This window comes from Dermacentor andersoni, chromosome 2 (genome assembly GCF_023375885.2).
Source record: "Dermacentor andersoni chromosome 2, qqDerAnde1_hic_scaffold, whole genome shotgun sequence".
NCBI classification, from domain to species: Eukaryota; Metazoa; Arthropoda; class Arachnida; order Ixodida; family Ixodidae; genus Dermacentor; species Dermacentor andersoni.
The window spans coordinates 40,225,980-40,252,378 of NC_092815.1; the positions used below are offsets into that span (position 1 = coordinate 40,225,980).

General features: G+C 47.8%; 1 protein-coding gene and 2 non-coding genes across 3 annotated transcripts in view; 1 reads left to right on the forward strand and 2 right to left on the reverse strand.

Moving 5' to 3' along the window:
• LOC126542403 (sodium-coupled monocarboxylate transporter 2-like) overlaps positions 1–26,399 on the reverse strand; it is a 76,996-nt gene that overhangs the window by 37,068 nt on the left and 13,529 nt on the right. Inside the window, exons 4-12 of the mRNA XM_050189461.3 lie at positions 24,444–24,495; positions 22,343–22,410; positions 19,314–19,477; positions 16,909–17,049; positions 16,290–16,419; positions 9,656–9,744; positions 9,420–9,529; positions 7,737–7,804; positions 3,424–3,510 (exon numbers count right to left, since the gene is read on the reverse strand). Of these exons, the coding sequence (XP_050045418.2) occupies positions 3,424–3,510; positions 7,737–7,804; positions 9,420–9,529; positions 9,656–9,744; positions 16,290–16,419; positions 16,909–17,049; positions 19,314–19,477; positions 22,343–22,410; positions 24,444–24,495 (909 nt within the window). The remainder of the gene's footprint in view (positions 1–3,423; positions 3,511–7,736; positions 7,805–9,419; positions 9,530–9,655; positions 9,745–16,289; positions 16,420–16,908; positions 17,050–19,313; positions 19,478–22,342; positions 22,411–24,443; positions 24,496–26,399) is intronic.
• On the forward strand, positions 263–344 carry TRNAL-AAG (transfer RNA leucine (anticodon AAG)). Its single transcript has one exon. It is a non-coding gene; the product is annotated as a tRNA-Leu (tRNA).
• Positions 2,609–2,681, reverse strand: TRNAS-UGA (transfer RNA serine (anticodon UGA)). The gene has a single exon. It is a non-coding gene; the product is annotated as a tRNA-Ser (tRNA).

Genomic DNA, 26,399 nt, shown 5'->3' on the forward strand with positions numbered 1-26,399 from the left:
CGTCACGAAAGAACACAGGTGTAAAACTGGAAGGCAAAAATTCGTCAGCGGTTTTTTTTTTTTTTTTTTAAGTATCTTGAAACCTGTCGGGCACGGTAGCTATAGCACGAGATGAAACGCGACTCAAGTAAACCACTTTCCGTAGCCCTTTCCCTAAGGCAGGCCTAATCACCCCCGCCATTCCAATCTAGATAAATATAGCTACAGAGAACTACATAGGTATCTTCCCACCTCTCAGGGTTTCAGTTGTACCGTTTCTCGTGGTAGCGTGGCCGAGCGGTCTAAGGCGCTGGTTTAAGGCACCAGTCTCTTCGGGGGCGTGGGTTCGAATCCCACCGCTGCCAGATTTTTCTTTTTTTCTGGTGCTTTACGACGTCATTAAGTCCAGGTTCGTTCAAAAAGGCAAATATGCAGTGAGCCCGCTGTTAAAGGAGACACATTTATTACTGCAGTAACAAAACCAATATAACTGGAGCAGTTCTTCCCCTCCATAAAAAAGAGGAGGCTGTTATATAATCAACAGGTTGTACATTTATACATTTAAAAAATGTCCGTGGCATTAATGATGGCAGAATACTAAATGCGTGCTCCCTTTAACAATGGACCACACTGTACAGTGGATACATGTCCTTCGTACGCTGTCAGCAAACTGAAATTCCGCAGCTGTCATGGAAGGGTACGTACTTCGCCCAGGCCACGTCGGAAATTTTCGAAAGACATTTAGTAATGGTCGCGTTTAAAACACGGCGTCTATGACATTTTCCTGGCTCTCGCAATCGCCTTCGGCGCATACAGCCAGCAATCGCATAACCGCTGAGATCTGTTTATGTTAACCAGGGACAACCGCCAATGAGGCTTGGATGTCGACACTAGATGAAGCGAAACGAAATGTATCGGGGCAATATTGCAAGGAGCCGAACTACCAGTTCCCCAATCTGAGGGTCTCTCCCATTTGTTCGAACAGGGCCCAAGAGCGGCATTTGTAACGTGTAGCGCGCGTACACACACACACACACACACACACACACACACACACACACACACACACACACACACACACACACACACACACACACACACACACACACACACACACACACACGCACGCACGCACGCACGCACGCACGCACACACACACACACACACACACACACACGCACGCACACACGCACGCACGCACGCACGCACACGCACGCACACACACGCACGCACGCACGCACGCACGCACACGCACACACACACACACATCTTCCTTGATGATCTTCACGTTAATATTGATAACAACGTTCAAATTGATACCATCTTTTTAAACTACTCTAAAGCTTTTGACAAAGCGCCTCATAACCGCTTACTAATAAAATTATCCAGATTGAACATAGATCCTCACGTAGTACAATGGATAAAAGAATTTCTTACTAATCTTTCCCAGTTCGTCCTTGTCAATACCTTCTCCTCCAAACCCCTCCCTATCACTTCAGGCGTCCCTCAGGGCTCAGTCTTGGGACCGCTTCATTTCCTAATATACATTAACGATCTTCCACTGCATGTATCTTGTCGTATTCGCATGTTCGCTGACAACTGTGCGATTTATCGTACTGTGACTAACATCTCTAACCAAGCATCTCTCCAAAATGACCTTAATAACGTGCAAAACTGGTGCAAATGTTGGTAAACGGCCTTGAACCCTAACAAGTGCAAATTTATTTCGATTTCCCGCCGTCGTAATCCTTATCTCTCTACTTACACAATCGCAAACGTCCCAGTGGAATGACGTCTAGCCTATAAGTACTCAGGCTTACCTCTTTCCCACGACCTTTCATGGAATGCGCATGCGATTAACGTAATTTCATCAGCGAACAAGACCCTTGGGTTCATGAAACATCACCTTCGTCATGCTTTACAACACGTCAAACTACTCGCATACAAATCATTTGTCAGACCACGACTTGAATATGCCGCCGCCATCTGGAACCCTCATCAAACATATATCATCAATGCACTCGAGTCAGTTCAGAATCGTGCGACTAGATTCATGCATTCTTCATATTCATATAACACCAGCACGTCAATCTTAAAGGCAGAATCTAGCTTCACATCTCTTGCTTTTCGTCGTCGTATCGCCACGCCCTCTTTTTATCACAAATTTTTTTACAGCTCGCTAAGCCGCCAACCTTACGCCACGCCATCATCATCACGCATGTCACAGCGCACCAGCCATCAACTGCAAGTTTCTCGTCCTCGAACACGAACTCTCACTTTTCAATCATCATTTTTTCCTCGAGCTGCCAAAGACTGGAACGACCTACCCTTCAATGTCGCTGCCATCACATGTCATTCAGAATTTCTGGAAAATGTTGAAACTTGTACTTCACCGTCACACCTGCCTTGTGTATACTAGTTAACCACCCCTTATGCAATACCCCGCATTGGTGTATATATATATATATATATATATATATATATATATATATATATATATATATAGTTATAGTCATATCATAAGAAGCCAACAAAAACCAAGGACAACATAGGGGAATTAACTTGGGCTTAAGAAATGAAATAAAGAAACGATAAATTAATGGAAATTAAAGTGGATGAAAAAACAACTTGCCGCAGGTGGGAACCGAACCCACAACCTTCGCATTTCACGTGCGATGCTCTATCAATTGAGCTAACGCGGCGCCGTTTCCCCATCCACTTTCTTCGGTATTTATGTGTCCTAGTAGAATCCTAGGAGTGTTAGCCAGCGCCACCACTCACAGACCTTGGGGCGGACGTGAAACACCCTTTCTGCTGCAGGCGTCACGAGAACGTGATCTTTTTAGATGAAGGCAACTGGTCAATAAACCCACACATGCTACCTGAAGGCATCAATGTGGCCGGATTCAAGAGCCTCGTTATGTAATAAGCGACAAGAAAGGGGGTTAACCGAGGGGCCCGATTTTTATTAGTCATATCATATCATATCATATCATATCATATCATATCATATCATATCCTAGCAGCCAAATTTCGAAATGCGAAGGTTGTGGGTTCGGTTCCCACCTGCGGCAAGTTGTTTTTTCATCCACTTTAATTTCCATTAATTTATCGTTTCTTTATTTCGTTTATTAAGCACAAGTAATTTCCCCTATGTTGTCCTTGGCGTCAGTGGTTGTTAAATCGGGCCCCTCGGTTGACCCCCTTTCTTCTCGTTTATATATATATATATATATATATATATATATATATATATATATATATATATATGCGCGCGTGTGTGTGCGCGTGTGAACGAGAAGAAAGGAAATCGAGGGCCGTGATTTTCTATGAGTCAAATCATAAGCCAACAAAAATGCCCCTATGTTGTCCTTGGTGTCATTGTTTGTTGACTTCTTGTGATATGACTATATATGTATAAGGATGAGCGCCCCTTGCACTTACCTTACCGTTGGCCCACGGAAACGCCAAGGCCAAAACGAAGAGACCGATGAAGGGGCCAGACGCACTGCTGTGCACTACCATGATGAGCTTTCGGTCGTGGGGAAAAACAAAAAAAGAATGCGGAAATAAGTTGCATACTTATGAACGACATCCTTGACCGTTTTATCGAGGACTCGACAATAACGTGGACTACTAAAATGACCACGGAAAGCGTATTTCCAAGCATTATACATTACGCGAGCACTACGTTTAGTTCATCTGAAACATGTTCTGATCTAAGCGGGCAAGATTATCACAGAAGGTACAGAATGATTCTGGTGCACTAACAAAATGTGACCTTCTTCGCCTTTGCCATAAGAGTTAACAGCGAATGCTGCGTACGAAGTGTTTTTTTATGTTGTTGTTGTTGTCGTAGTACGTATTTATTGATTTACAAGCGCCATATAACTTTGCCCGTTATCTGATGCACTGGGATTTTAAAAATTTCTTGTGTTTCAAGTAGCAAGTCAACAAAATCATTAACGCCCTATGTTTTGCTTATTTGGCTTTCATATATGTGTATTCAAATGAGATGGTCGCAGGCAATTAATTTGTCAGTTGGCCGTAATGTCACGACTATGGCCGCTGTAACTTCAAGCTATTCCAAACTGTTTCTATCCATTTCTGCAATGAGCCCTCCATGGTTGGTCAAAACTTTATTGCGGTATACCCCCACTTCGCCTGTCTGCCACGCGACGTCACGAAAACCGCGAAAACTACCCATCTAATATGACGTGTACACACTGATTATGCGTGAATAGACCGAACAAAAGAAATACGTTTCTTTCCGGATATACGTCTTTTTCGCCATTAGCCTTCCGCGATTGGTCAAAATATTTTCAGGCTGCGCCCACTTCTGTTTGTCATGCGACGTCGCAAGACCTCGATAACTCACTACGTCAAAGTTACGTGTACGCAAAAAGAAAGGCGCATTAATATGCCGAGCAAAACTGAATTTTCTGTCGGAATAGCCAGAGACTGCCCCTTTCCGAAAGGAATAGAGGATGTATATCCACCGATTGCTCTGGCACTGGCTACTCGGAGCTTCCGGGGAGAATAAATCCATTCGGATTTATTAGCGTATAATAAAGCTTTTTTTTTTTTGTAGCAATATAATGTTGTTGAGCCCTTTCGGCATGTATTCGACATCGTTCTGCCAACTCTTGTTCGCCTAGGATCCATTTTAGGCGGCATTCTTAACCTTCCGTTGCACGCCTCCGTGATTTTCGATCAGCCACAGCAAGCTAAGCAAGGGAAAGCGGGCCAATCGCACATGCCGCCACCACCTTCCTCATACGGTTATCTACTTTCACTGCGCTAGCTCGGCCCCACCGAAACACCCTCCAGTATACTGCCTGCTCCTTGCCACTCGTCAGCCAATTCGATAAGAAAACCTGTCAAGTTAGGCAATGCTATTTACTCCGAAAGGAAACAAAAGTTACCCCCTGTAAATGACGAGAGTGTTTGATTGGGCGGCTCAAACAACAATGGAGGTCACTGCCCAATCCTTGCGTGGGCGGTTACGTAAATTTGACGTCAGGAGATTGGAATAAAAACGGATTGGAATAGATTCACGTTATAGGGCCTCATTTGCTGACTCTCCTCATTATTCCTGGTACGTCGCGGTATGAAAGAAAGCGTGAAGAAAACGTTCAAAGAGACATTGCTTGACACGTGCGTGCCCAGAAATTAGCTCACTAAGTTTCAGTATGATGTACTGTGATGTGTGGTGCAGATATGCGATCATCTTCGCGGTAAAGTTGACCTTGCACTTATGCGTAATACCTGTCGCATAAAAAAATACGACGTACATGCAATGTCTGGCTCAACGATACGTTGATTTAGGCAAGCCGTCCTTTCGCACGCGTTCCTGTTGTCTTCGTTCTCAGTGCGTTTTATGAACACTGCCTGACTCCAAACTTCGGAAGTATTGAGTCATCAAGGGCCCACAGTCTATTTCACTGCATTTGTAGCGTGGCGAAACTAACCTTAAACGGACGACAAAACTAGGTTGACTCACGAGAAGTAACAGTTACTTTACATGTTACAAACAATCACACTTCATTGCATGTACACCGGGGCGGTGAGGTGGTGTGTGCGCGACGATTCTCAAGCATAAGTTGTATTCTAAGGCAACGGTTTGATCTTTGCAGTGAAAGCTTCGTGCGAAGAACGTAGAATAAAGTCTTACGGTATTCACACTGCAGCATGCAATTTATTTGTTTCTCTTCGGCCGCCGAAAAAAAAATCAACATTGGGCATTGCTCGTGAACCTTCGAAAGAATGCTAGGACATCTAAACGCTTTATGAGGTATGAACGCGAAATCATTAAGTTCCAATTGAACGCCGCTGGGCGGTCCTTCGAGTTTTGCGCTGCGAGTAATGTACCATAACGGGACGTGCTGCCCGAGCCAGCAAGCAGCAGCAGCCGGCGGTGCCAACACCCCATGCCACCGAAGTCCTGCGCGACAGGAGACCGAGGAAGCAGCAGCGGCCACCAAGGCCGGCAGGCGCATGCAGTAGCTAAGCCCAGTTAGGGTGAGAGAGAGAAAGATACGGACCTCGCCTCGGTTTCCGAGAGCGATACTACGGAACCCGCACGCTCGAGTCATGCGACTGCCTCGCCGACAACCCGTCTCGCCCCGCGGCGTCGCGTCGCCGTATCTGCTCCTTCGAGGCGCGCTGGTGACGTGGCGTCGCGGCGATGCCCTCTCCCCTCACGCAACACCGTTTTGCCCGATCTGCTCCATCGCGGCACGCTCGTGGCTTGGCGTCGCAGGCAATGGGAATTCAGGAGCCGTTTCGCTGCTACAGACGCTGGCTTTTTGGCTCAGTTGGCCGTTTGATGCTTTCCCATCAGAAGTGGGAATCATGTGAGGGGATGGACGATTGGAAACTTTATCTATTATAGAAGGAGCCGATAAATTAGGGAGCCAGGGCTCCGCTGTTGAACTTTCCCGGGCACTTCTGGAAGAAGTCCACCAGGCAGCGTTGGCCGTGCTGTGCCGTGGCGAGAATGAGCACAGCATGACCAACGGCACCTTGTCGACTACGTGAAAATTTGTATAAAGGCTGGTTGGTTTTTCATCGCAAAACCGAAGTTTCTTGCTTAGTTCACAAGGTACAATGTCGGGAGAGATGGGGCGCTATAACGTAAGACTATTACAAACTTTTCTATTCCAATTCTGCAATCAGCCTTCCGCGATCGGTCAAAAGCTTTTTTGGACCACCCCCACTTAACCTGTGTCACGCAATGTCACGAAAACCGCGATAGCTCCCCATCTGATATGATGTGTACACACTGACTATGCATAATTTGACCTAACAAAAGAAAAATAGTTATTTCTCATTCGACGACTTTTCGCCATTAGCCCTCGGCTATTGGTCAAAAGTTTTCGGGCTGCGCCCACTTCACCTGCCTGTCACGCGACGTCACAAAACGGCAAAAACTCACCTCGTCAAAGTGACGTGTACGCGGTGGAGAGGCATTAGTATGCCGAACAAAACTGAATTTTCTTCTGAATAGCCGCAGGCTGCCCCGTTCCGATAGGAATAAAATATGAATGCCGCCGATCGCAGAGGCACTGGCTACTCGCACCTGCCGGAGAGTATGGGTTTACTTGCCTGCAATAAAACTCCTTGCGTGGCCATGTAACGTTTTGAAGAACTTTCGGCATGTTTACGACCTCGTTCTGCCAACTCTTCTTTGCTGAGGATCCGTTTTAGCGTCATTCTTAAGCTTCCGTTGCATGCCGCCGCGATTGTCGACGAGCCACCGCAAGCTAAGTAAGAGAAAGCGGACCAATCGCAGACGGCGGCACCACCCTCCTCATCCGGTTATCTACTTTCAGTGCACTAGCTCAGCCCCATCGAATCCCTCTTCACTTGAGCGTGTTCCTCGCCTCTTGTGAGCCAATTATATAAGACAAGGCGCTCAGTGCAGGCAATATGTTATTCGTTTTTCAAGCAAACAAAAGTGACCTCCTATGAACGAGGAGAGCGTTTGATTGGTTTGTTCAGACACAACCCTGCGGGTGACTGCCCGATGTTGCGTCGGTGATTAGGCAAATTTGACGTCAGGAGATTGGAATAAAAACATACTGGAATAGTTTTACGTTATACGGCCCATGATCACATACATACGACAATGCGCATCGTCCTTGTGTGCGTGCGTGCTTGCCTGGGCGCTCGCGCGTGTGTGTGTGCGTGCGTGTAGTGACAGTCTTTCATATATCGCTATGCCGTGTTAAAGCCAGCTTCGAACTACAACTTACACGAATGGCTGAGCTGATGTAGGGAACAGCAATCGCCAGTCCAGTCATCAGGGCACCGAAGAAAAACGCTGCGAGCATCAAGAAGAGAGACCACGAAGAACATTACTTGCCCAGCCCGCACTACACGCCCACTCTCCATTTGATTTCAGTGGTGTTCAGGCAACGTTGAAACATACATCGAACTAATTTTGTAGCTTCGTCTCTGGCAGGTTAAGTATAGTCAGCCGTCCCGTCCAAGCATACGACCTCTTGTTGCTATCAATTCGTTTCCGCATTTCATAGACAAGAAGTGCAGGACTTGAACAGGGTAAAAAAACTTGCCATGTGCAGTATACGATTGCCCCCTTGACGAGATTCCTTTAACCGTTATATTCCTCGCTCAGTTCTTGCCAACTAGCGTTTTATAACATACGGGCAGAAACTTTGAGGTTAGCAAAGAAGCTTGAGAAGCTAAGATATGCTAACGAGCGATGGAACGAAAAATGACAGGTATAACGTTAAGAGACAGGAAGACAGCGATCTGGATTAGAGAGCAAACGGGGTATCCGATGTTCTAGTTGTGATTAAGAGGAAGAAATTGAGAGTACTGTAGAAAACAAGGTGCTATGACGAACTGATGGAATTTTCAGGCATAAAGATGGCGTCAGTAGATGCAAGACGCATAATTGGAGATTGATGGGAGAGGCCTTAGTCTAGCAGTGGACATATAATAGTATGACGATAGATATTATTATTATTAGTAGTAGTAATAGTAGTAGTAGTAGTAGTAGTAGTAGTAGTAGTAGTAGTAGTAGTAGTAGTAGTAGTAGTAGTAGTAGTAGTAGTAGTAGTAGTATTCCAAACACGAATAGTAGTATGGGCTCTGTACCGCAGAGAAAAAAAAATAATTGTCGTGCGATAGGAAGAGAAAATATAATGAGAAAGTTTACAGTATCACGCACGTCATAAGAAAAAAATGACGTAGCGATAACCAGTAGCAAAGTTCACAATACAGATCTTCATCATGTGAAAAAAGGTCGTAGTTCGCAGGTCACTAATGGCATGCGCGTATTCGCGTGGCGTTCTTGACAGGAAAATATGGGGCGCGGAGAGAGAGAGAGAGAGAGAGAGAGAGAGAGAGAGAGAGAGAGAGCAAGGACAGGCAAGGCAGGGAGGTCAACCAGAAGAGCACCCGATTTGCTACCCTACACTGGGGGTGGGGAAAGGGGAATAGAAAGAGGAAGAAAGGGGGAGAGTATAAGCACTGAGTGTGCGTGGGAGGGACACTATACACAGGGACACTATAAACGGTGCACTTCAAGTATTGCACTAGTGCACGAATCGCTTTCCGTGCCAGTAACGGGTGTGGCCACGGTCCTAGATTCTTTGACTCGGTGAACGGTCTCGAGTCCAGTCGGCGTAAAGTTGCCCGCAGAGAGAGGCGTTGTACATCGTAGCGAGGGCAGGTACACAATAGGTGTTCGATGGTTTCCTCGCACCCACAGGAGTCGCGCATCGGGCTCTCGGCCATTTCCAAACGATAGGAGTATGCGTTCGTGAACGCATCAGTCCCAAGGAGGGTAAAATGTTTACGAGTCCAGTCTTTAAATGAACCTAACGTATGCCCAGTAGCGTCTATGCGCGGCAGGACTTAATTCGCACTATATTCGTTTTTTTTCCATTTCGTGTTACCGATGAACTCACCTATTGACTTGATGGTTATGTTCGAGCACTGGTCATTCATGACTATAAACGGCGAGAGGATGTCCACGAAGGCAGACGCAGCCAAGGAGTTGATGGCCGACGAGACCGTGCTGAAAGAACGCAAGTCGGCAGTGCTTCATTGCGAGTTCAAGTGGTCGGCGAAAGCGCGTTCGGAAGCACACGTGCGAAAATAACGAAGAAAGCAGTGCGTGTGGAATAATGCAACAGATAAATACCTGAGAGTTGCGCTAACGACACCGGCGAGGAAAAGGCCCGTCATGCCTGGAAATGCGGATAGCCTTTGGTTGATGTAGTAAGGGATGATCTGGAACAGCGACAAAACATCTTTTCACGCGCATCGATACAGTACAAGAGTTTAAAAAAAGTTGATGTATAGATACGTTATAACCTAATAGTTCCTTTTTGCATATAGTAATGTTACAAGAAAAAATAGCAAAAGGTAACGGGACCGTAACAACAGCATAAAACTGCGCCCATCTTGTAGTGTGCGTCCATCGGGCGCAAATAGCATCAGAGCTGTAGGCTCACTCTATGGCACTATTCAAAGCACAGACGTGAGTAGATTATTTTTATTCTCACTAAATAGTTCGCATGGCGATAGGGCGAAGCAGGCCGTTGCAAGCAGGTGTTCATTGCTAATAAAGATCGAAAAGGCTTGCTGTGTTATAGATATTCTCGTTTTTTCGAAGAAGTGAGTGAGAGAGAGAGAGAGAGAGAGAATAAAAAAGTAAAATTCACGCTCACATGTAAATTACACGCGTCTGTGAGTTTTCTCGTCCGATCTATGCTAGCCACAGTTAAGCAGTAGGTACAAATTTCTTTTGCGGTGGCTAAGGTTATGGGCGTGAATTAAGAGTGCTTCGCATGACATATTATAGTTGCGTGGTAATAAATGCACTACGTTCGCTTATTGTAGCGAAGGCACAATTACAATGTAAAGACACATACACACTTCTCTTTGTAATTGTACCTTCGCATTGCAATATGTGGTTAAGCGAACGCCAACTAGCCCAACAACAAGACCTGCAGAATGCACTACGCGTTTCCCCTACATAAGAAGCTCGTAGCCACTGTTGGGGTCTCGGTGCTGACGCCCGTTATTGCGAATGGGTCGCAAGCCCCAAGGGTAGCGTTGGCCTGGCGGCCTGGGGCACTGGAAGCATCCGAAGGTCCCGGCAAAGCAAGAGTAGACTGGTAACAGAACAACTTGTTTATTCTAACATTGCAAAAGAGCGGCCGGTCAGGTCGACCGAAGTGGAGAGACGGGAGAGCACGTAACTCAACAGTACAAATCGGAGCCTCTCCCCTGGCGTCCGGGGGCAGCTGCTCTTATACCCTCGGCGTCGCGGGCCAGAAGGAAGGTCACGGGATGAGCCCACGACACGGCGGAGCATGAGCCCACGACGGCGCGCATGGTCGAGCCGAGAGACATGTTGAGCCGAGTGTAGTGACGCATCGCCAACCCGCCGACGGACAGACCTGCTGGCTCCTCACTTGGGGAGCTCCGCTCCCCGGCTGCCGCGCTTTGACAAGCGTGGGCACACACACACACACGCACACACGAAGACACGTGGCACTGAAACACGCCTGGACACGCTTGGCGGGGAGGCGTTGCGGCGGCGTCGAACGGGCCAAAATGTCCGCCGCTTTGAACGAAGCCCCGGCGTCCGTTGCATCCGCGCCGGCATTACCGCGCGTTGTAGGCGAAACGTAACAGACCGCCCCGCCGGGGGAAGGAGATCCCGATGGTCAGGGGACTGCATCCGCTGTCCGGAGGGATGTCGCTCGATGATGCTCATAACCGAAGTCGGGCGTCCTTTGGCGTTTCTTGAGCGCAGCGCACAGAGAAGGCCTCGTTCTCACGTTCAGGTGCACACAGGACACTGCAAAGTGACTTCGGGAGAGTTGACTTTTTTGTTCTCGTTTCCGGCAAGCGTTAGAACTACGCCGAAAGTCAACCGCTCAGTCAGCAAGCACGGCACAACCCTCACTAAGCCCTGCCAGGCTCTTTCCCCTTTTATACTGCTGCCTAGTTCCTTACAGTAGTTTAGCAGCACTCAGAACGCGTCCACAAATCGGAAAATTGCACTAGAAAGCACATCATCACTTTGAAACACTACACGAAAGCAATAGGTTAAAAATCCTGCCTCAGGAAGAAAAACATCAGTAACAAGCAATTTTGAGGCTGATTCCCACGTTAGGGGCTTCGACTTAAGCCATCGGCGTCACCGTTGAGACTCCCCTTTTTGTAACGCACCTCAAAGGAATATTGTTGCAAAGCGAGGCTCCAGCGCAGGAGGCGGCCATTTTTGGGAGAGATGGTCTGCAGCCATTGGAGAGGGCAGTGATCCGTTTCAATGATAAACCTCGAGCCAGCTAGGTAACATGACAATTTCTGAACGGCCCACACGATACACGCACACTCTTTCTCGGTGGCGCTGTACGCCTGCTCACGACTCGTCAGCTTACGACTAGCATACAGGACGGGGTGTTCTACTTCTCCATTTTCCCGTTGGCACAGTACAACGCCCATGCCTCGCTCACTAGCATCACACTGAACAACGAACCCTTTTGAGTAGTCGGGCGATCGTAGCACAGGCTGGCTTGTTAGGGCGCTCTTTAGGGCGCTAAAAGCTCTTTCCTTTGTCTCATTCCAGACGACTGTTTGCGGCTCTGTCTTTCTTAGAGCATCCGTTAGGGGAGACGCGATATCAGAGTACCTGGGGATGTACCTCTGATAGTAGCCGGCGACACCTAAGAACGACCGAATATCGGTCTTCGTGCGCGGTTGCGGGAAGTCTCGCACAGCGGCCACCTTTATTTCAGAGGGGCGGCGACGACCCCGACCAATCACGTGTCCGAGGTAGACAACCTCGGCCTGTGCTAACTGGCACTTGGGAGCCTTGACTGTCAAGCCCGCATCGCGCAGGCGGGTTAGCACTGCCCGCAAGTGGGCCATATGCTCAGGCCAGGATGCGGAGAATATCGCTACGTCGTCTAGATACGGTAAAGCGAATTCTTGCTGTCCCCGCAACACTTTATCCATGAGGCTTGAAAAGCAGTATGGCGCGTTCTTCAAACCAAAACTCAAAACTTTAGGACGGAATGTCCCCATTGGTGAAATGAACGCCGCATACCTACTAGCCTCTTCGGTAAGTGGAACCTGCCAATAACCCCTGACAAGATCTAGGGTGGAAATAAACTGAGCGCTACTCACTCTCTCAAGGCGCTCCTCGATGTTAGGGATCGGATAAATTTGATCCTTAGTGATGGAATTAAGCCTGCGGTAGTCGACGCAAGGACGAGGTTCCTTGCCCGGTACCTCAACTAAAATCAAAGGGGAGGTATAATCACTCTCACCCGCTTCAATAACACCGAGCTGTAGCATTTTCGTTACCTCAGCCTCCATAATATCGCTCTGGCGGGGTGACACCCGGTACGCCTTGGATCGTACTGGCTCTGGGGAGGTAAGTTCTATGTCATGAGTAAGGACAGAAGTCCTACCAGGCCTCTCAGAGAACAGACCTTGAAACTCTTGTAAGAGCTGGTGTAGTTCGGTTTTCTGCTCAGGCGACAGCGATGCTTTACTTATTAAGTCACTAATGACTTGATCGGTGTCTTTCCTGTTCGTCACTGAGCCTAGTCCCGGAAGCTCGACCGGAAGCTCTTCTAACTTTCCCGCATCGGGAATTTCCTCTCCAGTATCTGGTGCCTTTAACGCTACAGGCTCAATTTTATCCCGTTCGGGCGTGCTCTGAATACCAGCTTGCTGCGCCTCTGACCCTTTCTCATCGTTCAACAACGTCGGCCCCGCATCTACCGCCTTTGCAGCGAGCTCCCGAACCTTCGATCTGGTTAAGGCCTGAACGCTAGCCTCACCAAACAAAAGCCCCTTCTCGCGCAGGAGGTGATCGGACCTGTTCGAAAATAGGTACGGGTACTGGGAGGGCAGCATAGATGACACTGCGGCCTCCGTCTCAAGTGCTCCGAAAGGTCCTTCAATAAGCACTTTTGCTACCGGCAGACACACGCTATGAGCTTCCACTGCTTGCTTGATCCATGCGCACTCGCCCGTGAACATATCGGGTTCTACGTAAGAGGGGTGAACGACATCCATCGTAGCTGCGGTATCGCGAAGCACTCGGCACTCTTTCCCGTTCACGAGGAGGTCTCGCATGTAAGGCTCGAGAAGCTTGATGTTCTCGTCAGTGCTGCATAATGACAAAAACACGACTTTTGGTTTTGTTTCTGGACACTGCGCCGAAAAGTGACCCGGCTTCTGGCACGTATAACAAACGCGCGCTTGCCTCGTCTCGAACCGCTTTCTGCGTTCGGCTTCGGTTGCCGCCGTCTCCGTACGTTCGGTCGGACTGCTTTCACTTGCATCCGAACTACGTGTGTCCCCCTTTGCTCTCATGGGTGTGAACTTCGGCCTCTCAAACTTGGAGCCAAATTCACCCTTTTGACCGTCCTTAGCTCCGCGAGCCCGACGCGTCACAAACTCCTCGGCTAACTCAGCGGCTCTAGCCACCGTACTAACGTCTGGCCTATCCAAGACCCAGTACCGCACGTTCTCAGGTAACCGACTATAAAACTGTTCTAGCCCGAAACACTGCAGAACTTTCTCGTGGTCACCAAACGCTTTCTCTTCTTTGAGCCACTCCTGCATGTTTGACATAAGCCTGTACGCAAACTCTGTATATGACTCACTTTTGCCTTTCTCATTTTCCCGAAACTTCCGACGGAACGCCTCCGCTGACAGCCGGTACTTTTTTAGCAGACTCGATTTCACTTTGTCGAAATCCTCTGCCTCCTCTCTCTCCAAGCGAGCGACTACGTCGGCCGCCTCGCCAGGTAGTAAAGTGAGCAAGCGCTGTGGCCACGTTTCCCGAGAGAACCCCTGCTTCTCGCACGTTCGCTCAAAGTTAACCAGGAACAAACCAATGTCCTCTCCAAGCTTAAACGGCCGCATCAGGTCAGTCATTTTGAACAATACTCGTTCTCCTGCACCGTGTGCCTGACTTCCATTACGAGCGCGTTCCATCTCTACCTCGAGACGCTTCATTTCCAAAGCGTGTTCGCGCTCTTCTTTTTCTTTCTGTTCTTTTCGTTCACGCTCATCTTTCTCTTTCTGTTCTTTAAGTTCACGCTCATCTTTCTCTTTCTGTTCTTTAAGTTCACGCTCCCTCTCCTCAATGGTCTCAAGGCATTCCGACAGCTCGTCATCCTCAGCTTCTAACTCAAGAATAGCCCTTAGCAGTTCTGGTTTTCTGAGTTTGTCTGAGACATCCAGACCCAACTCTCTTGCAAGCTCCAGCAATTTCGGTTTGCGCAACGACTTCAAATCCATGGCTGCTCTGAATGCTGCTTTCTCTACTGCCTACTATTGTCTTGCCGCAAACTAACCCGGCAGCAACGACAACCACAATTACCAGCTCTGTTTCTGACACTAACAAAAGCCTGGCAAAACTCAGAAGAAGAAAGTCCCGCACTCACCAAACCTCGCAGCCAAGAATTCAGCGCAGTCGTTCCGCTGCAGGCAACCAGTCATCACACAGGGCTCGTTGCACTGCTCCCGGATGGTCGTTGTGCTGCTCAGCATACAGTCAACCGCATCTCTTCGCTGCTGGCCTCCGTTGTCGCGATCTCACCGCTGGCAACCAGTTGTTGGGGTCTCGGTGCTGACGCCCGTTATTGCGAATGGGTCGCAAGCCCCAAGGGTAGCGTTGGCCTGGCGGCCTGGGGCACTGGAAGCATCCGAAGGTCCCGGCAAAGCAAGAGTAGACTGGTAACAGAACAACTTGTTTATTCTAACATTGCAAAAGAGCGGCCGGTCAGGTCGACCGAAGTGGAGAGACGGGAGAGCACGTAACTCAACAGTACAAATCGGAGCCTCTCCCCTGGCGTCCGGGGGCAGCTGCTCTTATACCCTCGGCGTCGCGGGCCAGAAGGAAGGTCACGGGATGAGCCCACGACACGGCGGAGCATGAGCCCACGACGGCGCGCACGGTCGAGCCGAGAGACATGTTGAGCCGAGTGTAGTGACGCATCGCCAACCCGCCGACGGACAGACCTGCTGGCTCCTCACTTGGGGAGCTCCGCTCCCCGGCTGCCGCGCTTTGACAAGCGTGGGCACACACACACACACGCACACACGAAGACACGTGGCACTGAAACACGCCTGGACACGCTTGGCGGGGAGGCGTTGCGGCGGCGTCGAACGGGCCAAAATGTCCGCCGCTTTGAACGAAGCCCCGGCGTCCGTTGCATCCGCGCCGGCATTACCGCGCGTTGTAGGCGAAACGTAACACCACGGTGAGGAGTCTGTGGTTAATCGTAAGCGGGAAAGCGCCTAATAATTTTCTTCTCTTGAAATGACCACAGGCAAGCACGGAGAGGTCAGGAACAAAACGTATGGCTGCGTTAGGTAGCTTTGTCTCGTGCCGTAACCACTACCGGTAAAAAGGAAAAAAAATGCGGAGAGCCTTCGCGTCGCGAGGCAGGCCTAGTGTCGGGCGAGGCGAACGCAAGGAGCCAGCGCCGCCGAGCAAGCAGTGCGATCGGGTGTCTTTGCCAATGCTTGTTCCCGCGCTTTTTTTTTTTTTAGCACGTGGATATCCATCTTTAATCACCCATCTTTCGCCGCGGCGGTATGTTTCCCTTTATATATGCTCTAATAGTCATTCATATCTCGCACATTCGGCCTGAAGCAAGTGTTCGAAAGTTTCGGATATGCAATTCCCTGATCAAATACGAAGAACTGGAGTGCAAGGTTTGTAACCGGAGGTATAAATAATTCACACACAGCTGGAGAATGGATTGAAAGAAGATGCGTCACAGCCTTCCCACCTGCTCAATGTTCTTGATAGCTCCAGAGAGAAGCGGGTCGCAATCTCTGTACCAGTACACCAGTGCCATGGCAACGGTAGCCAGCAGGAATGTGGAGATGACAAGAAGAGCGCTGCCCAGGACCGCCGTCCTGCTCGGAAAGGTAGGGACAAGTGATATAAATGTAATATGTCTTCAGGCCCTGCCATAGCCATGTTCGCCTGGTCTTGTGCAAAAAATTGTGCTATGCCCACACGCCAAAATTAATTAGTTGTCGCGAAAATGAAACTGTGAAATGTAATTTTACCAAACAGCTTATTTATGCATGAACATTACAAACATGCATGCACGTCAAGTATCGCATGACTAAGTAAGTATGGCTAAGCACACGAATAACATTTGCTTTAACAAAGTGCATTCATTAGCATTAGTGCGAATCGGCAGTTAAGGGCTGACTGCAATGCCCGTAAGTCGCATTATTCAGTGGGCGCTTCTTTTATTGGGTTAAAGCAACGGCTATACTACAGAAGAAAAATGCGACTAGATATCCAGGGCATTTGTCCGGGTAGAGATAATTACTGTTCAGAATTGCAAACAAGCTTCTCACGTACACTGCTTCACACGAGATTAGTTGGCGTACCTCTGAGCTTCCCTTAGGGACCTCGCCGAAGCGTATCGTTGCACCACCATTTGGTCCATGCCCATCCGATAGGCGTGTCCCGCAAGCAAGCCCACAGCGCACGACCACACGTTCTCGTCCTTAGTGAAGTCCAAGTCCGTCCTGCAGGAAGCTAGTACGATTGTTAAACGGTCGGTTTCGCATTCATAAGGACAACGATCATTCAAGTGCACAACTGATGAGAATTACTACATCACGAACTTGACCCAAAAATGACTGCAAAGCCCACCCAGTGTGGGAGTCAAATGTATTGCGAAACATTTTGCAGGCAGTTGGCTATCTAGCATCGTTTGGAAAACTGGGCCGTTGGCGTTGCTCCCCGTTTTGTAATGTATATGGGACAATAAGTAAAGCAATGCAAAACGCGTGGATACGCCGCTCGCTTGCAAGTGCATGTTTCAACGCGATAGCGCTACACAGGTCTAAATTTGGCCTTCGGGGACGTAAGAGGTATGTCCTCGGTGTGAGCAACTGGTGGAGCGACGGAGTGGAGGAGGAGGAGCGGTGGAGTCGTGTGACGTAGAGAAGCACGTCACAAGAATACGTAGGCCATGCATGCGTAGGCCTGCTGGATTGCGTGACTTTCTTTGGAGGCGGTTGTCATAACGCGATAGCGACCGTTCACGTACATACATGTAACATATGTGTGCGCGGTTATACAGCGATAAATATCGTCTTTGTGCAGTGAGGTTGATAATGAAAGCTGCAGGTTCCTCAGCTATAGCTGCAGTGCATGTTATCATGTTTGAGCAACAAACTAAATGCGGTCAAAGGCGATAGACGAGAACAAGAAGGCGACAACGTGAGTGCTTCTAGCAACTGAAAGCTTATCAATGAACAAACAGATAATAAAGCCAAAAGAACCACGTGGTCATAAAAAGAGAAAGAAAACAAAAACCAATGAGTTAGTGAAGGAGCTTAATGATTGTCTCTCTCTGCGTTGCGTAAAACATTCGAAGGCTAGGCTACACTCTTATCACCGGCTTTTTGAATAAAAAACGCCTAGGCCAGTTCACGTGCCGTCTTTGTTCTGGTCTTTCGTCTTTAGCGCTCCTTTATTTATCATGCAAAACGAACTCTCCCTGCAGTCTACCCTTCTTAAAAAAGCGGCCATTGTGCTATTCTATTTCGTTTAACCTTAGGTGACGATGACCCAACAGAGATTAGCTCTCAAGAGTCTACGAGGTTCTCTCGCAGTCAATGACTGAATTGATAAAGTCCGCGTGAAGAGTACTTCATATGCATTTTTAATTTCCTCTTTGTTCCCATTATCTTTTCTTGCTTGTGTTGTTCTTGCAGTCTTTCTTTTAAAATCTGTTTTCTCAGTGATCTACAGACTTTCGCAGCTAGTGTTTTGCTATTTCGTTATAAACATTTTCCAGTGTCTTGTATTTTTCATTATGTTTCTTGCTTTTGTCCCTATTAGCTATACTTTTCTTCTATCCCTAGTCATGCCGGCAACATTGTAAGACACATATCGTGGAATTCAACAGGCAATTAAGCGCAAAAGGACATAAAGGAAGGACACAACATAATGCAACACAACCGATGTGCTTGTGTTGAAAAATCCCACTTGATTCTAGAAAAACGTGAGTCAACTTGCTCAGAAGGGTTTGGGCGCGACCTAGTTGGTACAGATCAATCATATTAAACAGCGCAAAAAAAAAAGAAAAGAAAAAGAGAGACACGGACAAGTGAAGAACACAGAACCAGCACTGGTCTAGTGCTCTTCCTTGTCCGCGTGTTTTTTGGCGCTGTTTAAAATGAATAAACTTGCTCAATATCAGAAGCATCTTACTATGCCTATTCGCAGTGGAGTCGACTATTAGGGGACCGCTGACAAAGGAGCAGTTTAGCATAAAATTTCCGATTATCGTTTTCATCTCCACTTCACCCATTTGCCAGGTTTACGCGCCCAATAGCTAAGCGGCTCTCCGGGCACGGACGGCGTGGTTTAGGTAGGCACTCTATGCTATTCATCTTAGTAGCGACCAACAAGCAACACCCGCTTTAGGTGTTAATACAAAGTTTTACAATTGGGTACCCAAGGCCGCAACCAAGCGTTGGGAGACGCGAGCTCCATTGTGGTCCCTTCGCGCTCTTCTGTGCTCGCTTTGCTTTTTTTTTTTTGTAAGCCCGACAGGTTGCCTCCCCCAACGCTTGGGCATCCTAATCTAAACTTCTGTAATGGATAACCACAAGCTAGTGCGCGCAGGGCTGTCATTAACCCGTGCGGTAAATGTAACGGTGAGCGGTAACACTATACTAATCAACATACGATAATGGATAGCAAGAAACGTTCACTTTCTCCCACGGGTGGTATACACAACCAAGTGGTATTGTAACGTAAATAGCAGAAAACTGACTGTAACAAGTAGGGCTTCATGTCGATGTCGCTGAAGGGGCGCAGGTGAATGGAAGCCGGGTTGTGCACCGAGTCGTAGAGGATGGTGCCCAGGATGGTCAGTGGGCAGACAAGGATGAGGATGCCCTGCACGCTGTCCGTCCACACAACTCCCCGCATGCCGCCCTGGAAGACAAAGAAGATGACGCGTTCACTTATTGATGGGCTAGCTGATTGATGCTATCTATCAAAAAAAAAAAAAAAAGAAATCCGACAGAGCTTATCTCACGATGAATGGCGACGTTAACACGATTAGCATTGAAGTAATGTAGCGGCACTTCTGTGCAGCCGACTCCTTCAGTTTTCTGTTACCGACATCTTGTTCTCTTCTATGCTGCTCAACGCTCCTCGCTCGTCCCATTTTGTTGACATCACTTTTTTCCTCAGACTTGGCTGCTCTTGACACCGACTTTCTCACTTATTTGTTGCTGACTTCAATTTTCTGCTGTCGGCATCTTCACTTCTTGCCTCCCGTTCACCTTGTTTATCCGGGCACCTGCGGCGTGATTTCCACATTTCCAGTGGCGACTACCCATTCTGTAGGATCGGTCAAGAATGTTTACAAACATATACGATGAGCAAAACGAGAACAACGTGAAAGCAGGAGCCAACGTTTCGACAAGCGGACTTGTCTTCTTCAAGCTGAAGAAGACAAGTCCACTTGTCGAAACGTTGGCAAGTCCGCTTGTCGAAACGTTGGCTCCTGCTTTCACCTTGTTCTCGTTTTGCTCATCGCCCTGAATTTCCTTCTCCCGCCTTCACCCTGTTTTCCTCACATAAATATATGTCACATACCTAGCTGTGCATATCCAAAAGCATAAGTTGTTTGTTACTGCACATGCCCAGTGGTACACACTAGTGATCCAAGTTGGCATGAAAGAGGTGATATAGATACCGTCATACTGAAAGGCGCGCGAAGTTGCCAAAGAATGGTAATCGCATTGATATAAACAGCGACGCGCCTGCCTATCATCCATCTGCGATTCAGGAAATAGTGCCCTTACAGGTGCCACTAGTGCGAAGTGTAGCAACAATGAGCACGGCTCGCTCACTCATAGCATCTTCTTTGCCTATAGTAGGATACAACGTAAAAATAAAAGGAAAGCTGGCAATCAAGGCACACGAACCGCGCGGGGTTGTGTTAGTCTGCCAGCCAGTCACAGAAGCCAACAAAATCTTCGTCGTGCGACCTTTTCAACATGGCGTCGTAGTTGATACCCCCGGAGCGTCTGCTGTTCTTGAAGAGTCTTTTCATCGGCGGAAGCGATGAGGCGTGCAACAGACATGGACAATGTGTATGGAGTCTGAGTATTTAACTCTTCAAAAGTCCGCGGTACAGTTCATTTCACGAAACTCATGAAACTTCACTGCCAACTGAAGTGAAACTTGACAATATATAGTTACAACGAAGACAGCGTTTTATTTAAGTTCTATAAATAATTAGGCTTTCACCATGTCACTATAGTAGACGAGCGAAAACTTGGAAAATTGCGGGCTTATAATGTTATTTTTGTGGTTACCGCCTTATTTAGGTAACAAGGAAAGTTTGAAGTACGAACTATTTGTAGCCTCGCGGAAGGACCGTGGCTGGAGGTTAAGAGGGCGTGGGCGGGACTTCATGAGCACTGCAGACTTGAGTTCTATCCCACTATAGTGTTCTCTCTCTCTCTCTCTTTGGGGAATCGCCAGAAGCACGTGAGCTTTCCCGTCCGGTCTGCAGCATTAGCGCTAGTTGTGCTGACGAAATGAAAGGTCATATCACAAACGGGTTTAAAGGGGGGTTAAGGGAGACATTTCCTTGTCCTCCTGTCCAGATTACCTGATTGCCAACACTTGACGCTGTATTCTTGACCTGTTAGGTGACGTTGGTCCGGCGCAGGGGATTCCCGTCACCATCTGTTACGACTCCTCCCTCTACTCTGAGCGCACACCTGCTATTAACATTCGTTGGTCAGTTCGTACTAGCAGGCTTTTACAAGGAGCAACTAATGGATGAAAGGCCGGTTTGCGTGACATGGAATGGCCTTTCAGTCAGGGACTCTGCCGGCGTCTTTTCTCTGGGATCTGCTACCGACCGCATTGACCAAGGCGCAGAATAGATTGCGGATCCAAGCGGGCGGTGAACGCGCGGCGATAATGCGATTATTACAGCTTATTACGATGGCTCCCTGGATGCTCCACCAGAAAAGTGTGTGCGTTGAAAGGACCACTTATTTTCCGATTGCTCCGACGCATCTCAAACGTAGCCCGAGCCGACCATTACTTCTGTGGCAGAAAGCCGGCTATTCATGGCTATTCTGACTGTTCTGCGATAATCGGCTATCGTCTCTTTTACTAGGATACAGCAGCGACAATAGTGCTTATAGAGAGGTGCTTCTTCTTTTCGATCAACCTTTCGCCTCGTCGCCGCCCTCTCCACCTCTCAAGAAGGGACGGCCAGCCTGCTGCTCCTCTGCTACTGTCTGTTCCCCTCGAACGCTGGGTCGACAAGCCAGCTAGAATGTATAGGCGGGACTCTACGGCAAATTCCGCTCCTCTGATTGGCCTTACATCACGTAACCGAATTTCCTAGTCTAGGGACCTAGGGAAGGCCAATATGCACAAGGCATCTGTATACAGTCTTCAACATTCGTAAAGATTTATTTCCTTCCCGCTTCTTCGTCCACCCTCTGACTCTTCATCGGCAAGCCACTCTCGGCATGGAGAGACGGATGACGCTGTGTGCAAACGACCCTTCCAAGGACGCCCCACTTCCAGCACATCCAGCAACTGACTGGCTGTGCTGCGATAGTCACATTCCTGAGATCGAGCTGTCTGTTTCTTCTCCATTCGCGTGCTGTTGGCATGCACTGCGAAATCAAAGTATAAATTGCTAGCAAGCACACCTTGACATGCTAGATGATTTGCAGAGTTCAAAAAAGAATGATTCATTCCAGGCATTCACCACGAAAAGAAAACCAAGAGAAATTTAAACTGAAGATTACCACTTACCAGAGCTGTATACAGTGTTCCCGCTGCACCGATAGCCAAGGAACAGTACATCAGCGGCATGTGGAAAACTGCGGGTGATGCGAAGGAGTTATGTACTTTGACGTTCCAAGCTTTCATCTTTTGCTTTTTTTTCTGACAGCTCAATCTGCAGCAATCTCCTCGGCCCAAACTTTTTTTCTGTTGCAATCAGAAGTTATGAGCTATAGGAACTGCAGCTGGTCGTGCTCATTTATCCGTTGTTCGTCTGGTAATTCGTTCTTTCATCACGCATCAATTTAGGTGTGGCAGGCGAAAAACGCAAATACTTTAACGAAGCAGTTAAGGGCGCTAAAATGGCGGCACGATGAAAATGCAAATGACTGCGGTATGATGTCGACTTCGACGGCAACGACGGCGGCGTTCAGGCGGCCGTACGACGACGGCACATTTATATATGACGACCGCACTTTGTAAACTGAGATCTAGGACAGCGATGACGTAGAACTCTCAAGATCACGTAAATTGATTTGATTGAGTAATGGGTTTTAATGGCGCAAGGGCCCGTTTTGGCCGAAGAGCGCCAACAAAATCACGTAGGAGTCCATGAACACGCCAACGAATCGGGGGTCTCAAAACACAAAACAACTGTTCGAAGTGATTAAGTTAAAATGCATCTCAGCAGGCCCCGCCGGAAATTTTCGTTCCATATTGCGGGATTAATTATACAAGCGGCGTTCTAATATAAAATTCCTGAATCGAATAGAATTCAAGTATACGAGAAAAACGACTTCTGAATATCCAATCGAGATATCGAATATGTTCTGATTTCAAACAAAGTGGCTTATGAAGTTTAGAATTCGTCTGTTAAATTAAGACAAAACAGCAGAGAAATATTATTTATATATTTATTTGGTACGTACGCGTAATGCCGTTGCATTCCCGGGGAGTTAAGGAGCTTGTGAATACGAAACGACTACTTTCAGTTAGCTGGAGAGCCATGACGACGACAGTAATGGTGAAAGATGCATGTAGATTGTTGTGTTTGTCGAATGAGCGAAGTGTGATGATACCACAGTAGCTGATATTGCTTTATAGTGATGTCATTTATATAATGCTCTTTATCTGACTTCTGTCTTTGACATAATTCCTTTTTTTTTTCATCTTGTACCAGTATTCTTTCAGGTTTCCGTTTTGTTTTCTGTTTCTGTTCTTTGTGCAACGCAAATGCACCAATACCAAGGCGTACAGCTTTTCTTGGGCACTTTCAGAAATAAATGAAATGAAATTAAATAAAATAGTTATTAAAACAAAAAGACATCTTTATTCGACATTGTGTGCACAATGTCAGGAGCACGGACAAAAATCACAAATGAAACGGGTTGACTTGTTCTGTGGCTCCCACAACAGATGCCCACATTCGCATAAAGAAAGAGCACCTAAAACAACTGAAAACAATTTGGCAGGACTACTCAAACATTCAAAAAGGAAGACTAGCGACAGCTCTACACGTAATGAACACAAAAGAAAAAATTCTTAACAGATGTACAGCATGACAAAACAAACTATAGTACACAAAACACGCTCCCTTGCTTCACATCAGCTTAGAGTGGCACCGCAAGCATACACAAAGTAAAAACAAGTTAAGCATAAATTTAAAGGTGCAATGAATACCACAGAAAAAGAAAACGCAGTGAGGCTGGCCAAATAATAAAACAAAATACCTTGCTTAATCAAGACTACAAATTCGAATATAGGCTGCCAAAAGTGGGGAATATTTATTGAATGACACCAAATTACTGAGCGGAAGTCAATTCCCCGTGCGTTTTCTCAAAAGGCGATACCTCGCCGCAACAACCGCGGTTCTGCTGAAGCAAAATCGCCTGAACAGACATCGCTTGCATCGACCTCTCTCCCTCGAAACTCTCGAGCACTGTGCGATGTCTCAAGCATTCGAACAGAAACGAATGCTATTCGACGATTTCGATAGTTGCAAGTAGCGCGTTCACGAATCGAATACAATTTTAATAGCAAAAACCCTTCGATTCGCATTCGAAATTTCTAACATTCGCACCCCACTAATCTTAACAAAGCTCTAGTTGAAAAATCACGAACAAATACTCACATGTGGATATTGCCACAGCGGCTGCAAATATGCTGACGGCGCCTTGGATTTCCTGAAGAACAAAATCCGCAACCGGTGTTTCAGAACACTGGAACTTCTTTCGTGCAGTAGATGTCGTGTGAATGATGTAGTCTCAAGCGTAAACACATCCTGAAGGCCGCTATAGGAGCGCCTTGTATATGAGACACGCCGCCACGCAGCCACAATAGACGCTGAACTGAGTGTTCCAGCGTCTGTGGTGGCGTCTACACGGCCGGCGTGTTGGCCGGGGTTATTGAGCCCCCCACAGTTTGCGCCACTAGTAGTAATTTTCCAGCCGGCTTCGATGACGTACGGAAGCTTGAGGTGATAACGCTGTCTGTCAATACTTGCTTGATGCTTGCTAACATGGACCCTGCTGCAAAGAACACAGAACTAAATTAACCAGATGAGACGTCTCGTTCTGTGATGGATCTCTCGCACCATTGTGAGCCTTAAAAGTGCTATAGCTGGCCCAGCAACTCAGGTACTTGTAGACACCCATTTATTTATGTTCTTGCTTATTTTGTGCGCTTGTAAGTTTTGTGTTAACGTGTGGAATGTTTTTTTTTGTTCGTTTCTCCTCATTTTTTTTGTGTTCTATACGTGTGTGTTCTTGTTCGAACGACTTCCCGATTATCTTGAAATATTAACTGATGCCCTTCGTCGATGTACGTCGAAGTGCATCGTTGTACGGCGAAGGGTCGAAGGGCGACGATGTACGATGTACATTTCACATACCGCATCCAGTCCCATCAACAACTGTGTAGCCAGCAGCCATTGACGTTGCGCTGAAATACGCGCGAGAGGTATTAGCGGCATCGGAGATTGCCATCATTATCGCGCTGTCCTTAGCATACTACAGAGAAGCGACGCTGATGACCCAGTTGTGTGTAGCAATATGCCGACTCTACCTATAAAATTACATATTGTGGATCCTTCGTTGGCCAGTGGATACCTTCGCACGGAGGGATCGCCGAAAATGAAAAGGCTCGGCGGCTGGCTTCTAATTCGTAACGCTCGCCTGCTGATTTGTCGGCACTTCCTCAAGAAGCTCGTTCACCAGCGTGTCGCAAACGGAGCGGGTGCTGCCTCGTGTTAGCATTCGAGTCGTGTTAGAGCACTGTACTACTCAAGCTAAGAGCTGGTTGTGTCCTGGGGTGTCAATGTTTACGCCGACAACGGACGTGTGGACATCCGCCGCGTGCATGTTGGGAATCTTGCGAGACGTTTGAGCACCTCGTGTTCGAGCGTTCTGCATTCCTTGCGGTGCGAGCGCCGCTACTGTAAGGGACTACAGCCTACTTGGCCTGCGGTGTACCACAATAGCTGAATGTCAGTGCCACCCTGTGGTCGTGCGCCTCGACGCGACGAGGCTTACCGCACTCTCCTTAGTTTTCGGAAACTTTACGCACTTGGTTTCTCGTTTGCAGTGCTGCTTCATTTTTTTTTTTTTTTTGGGGGGGGGGGTGTATTGTGCGTGTACGTGTGTTTGCGAGTGACAAGACCTCGGACATTATTTCTTCTTTTCTCTAGCCTTAACAGCGTGACCCGCAGTGACAATCATCATCATCGTCATCATCATCATCATCGTCGTTGTCGTCGAATTAGGGCAGCCGGCTCCTTAATGCCGGTGCCTTTTTTAGTCTGCACTGCCTTGCAAATTTGTGACTTCGTGCGCGTTGTCACGTGCTCGCGCACCCGCAACCCATGCTTATGCTTATCTCGTGCCAAAGTCGCTTTTTGAAACGTCTGGCGTGTGCGTCACGTTCCAGTTTCACGCATTCTTCTCCAGCGACAGCACGCTCTTTGAGGCGCCGTGTTAGACAGCGTTGGCTTCAGGATCGACCCACACTTCTCAGACTGCACTGCCTTCGGGATCGGCCGACGTTATGCGGTGAAGTTTTTAATGCGGATAGAACCGCTTAAAAATTTCCG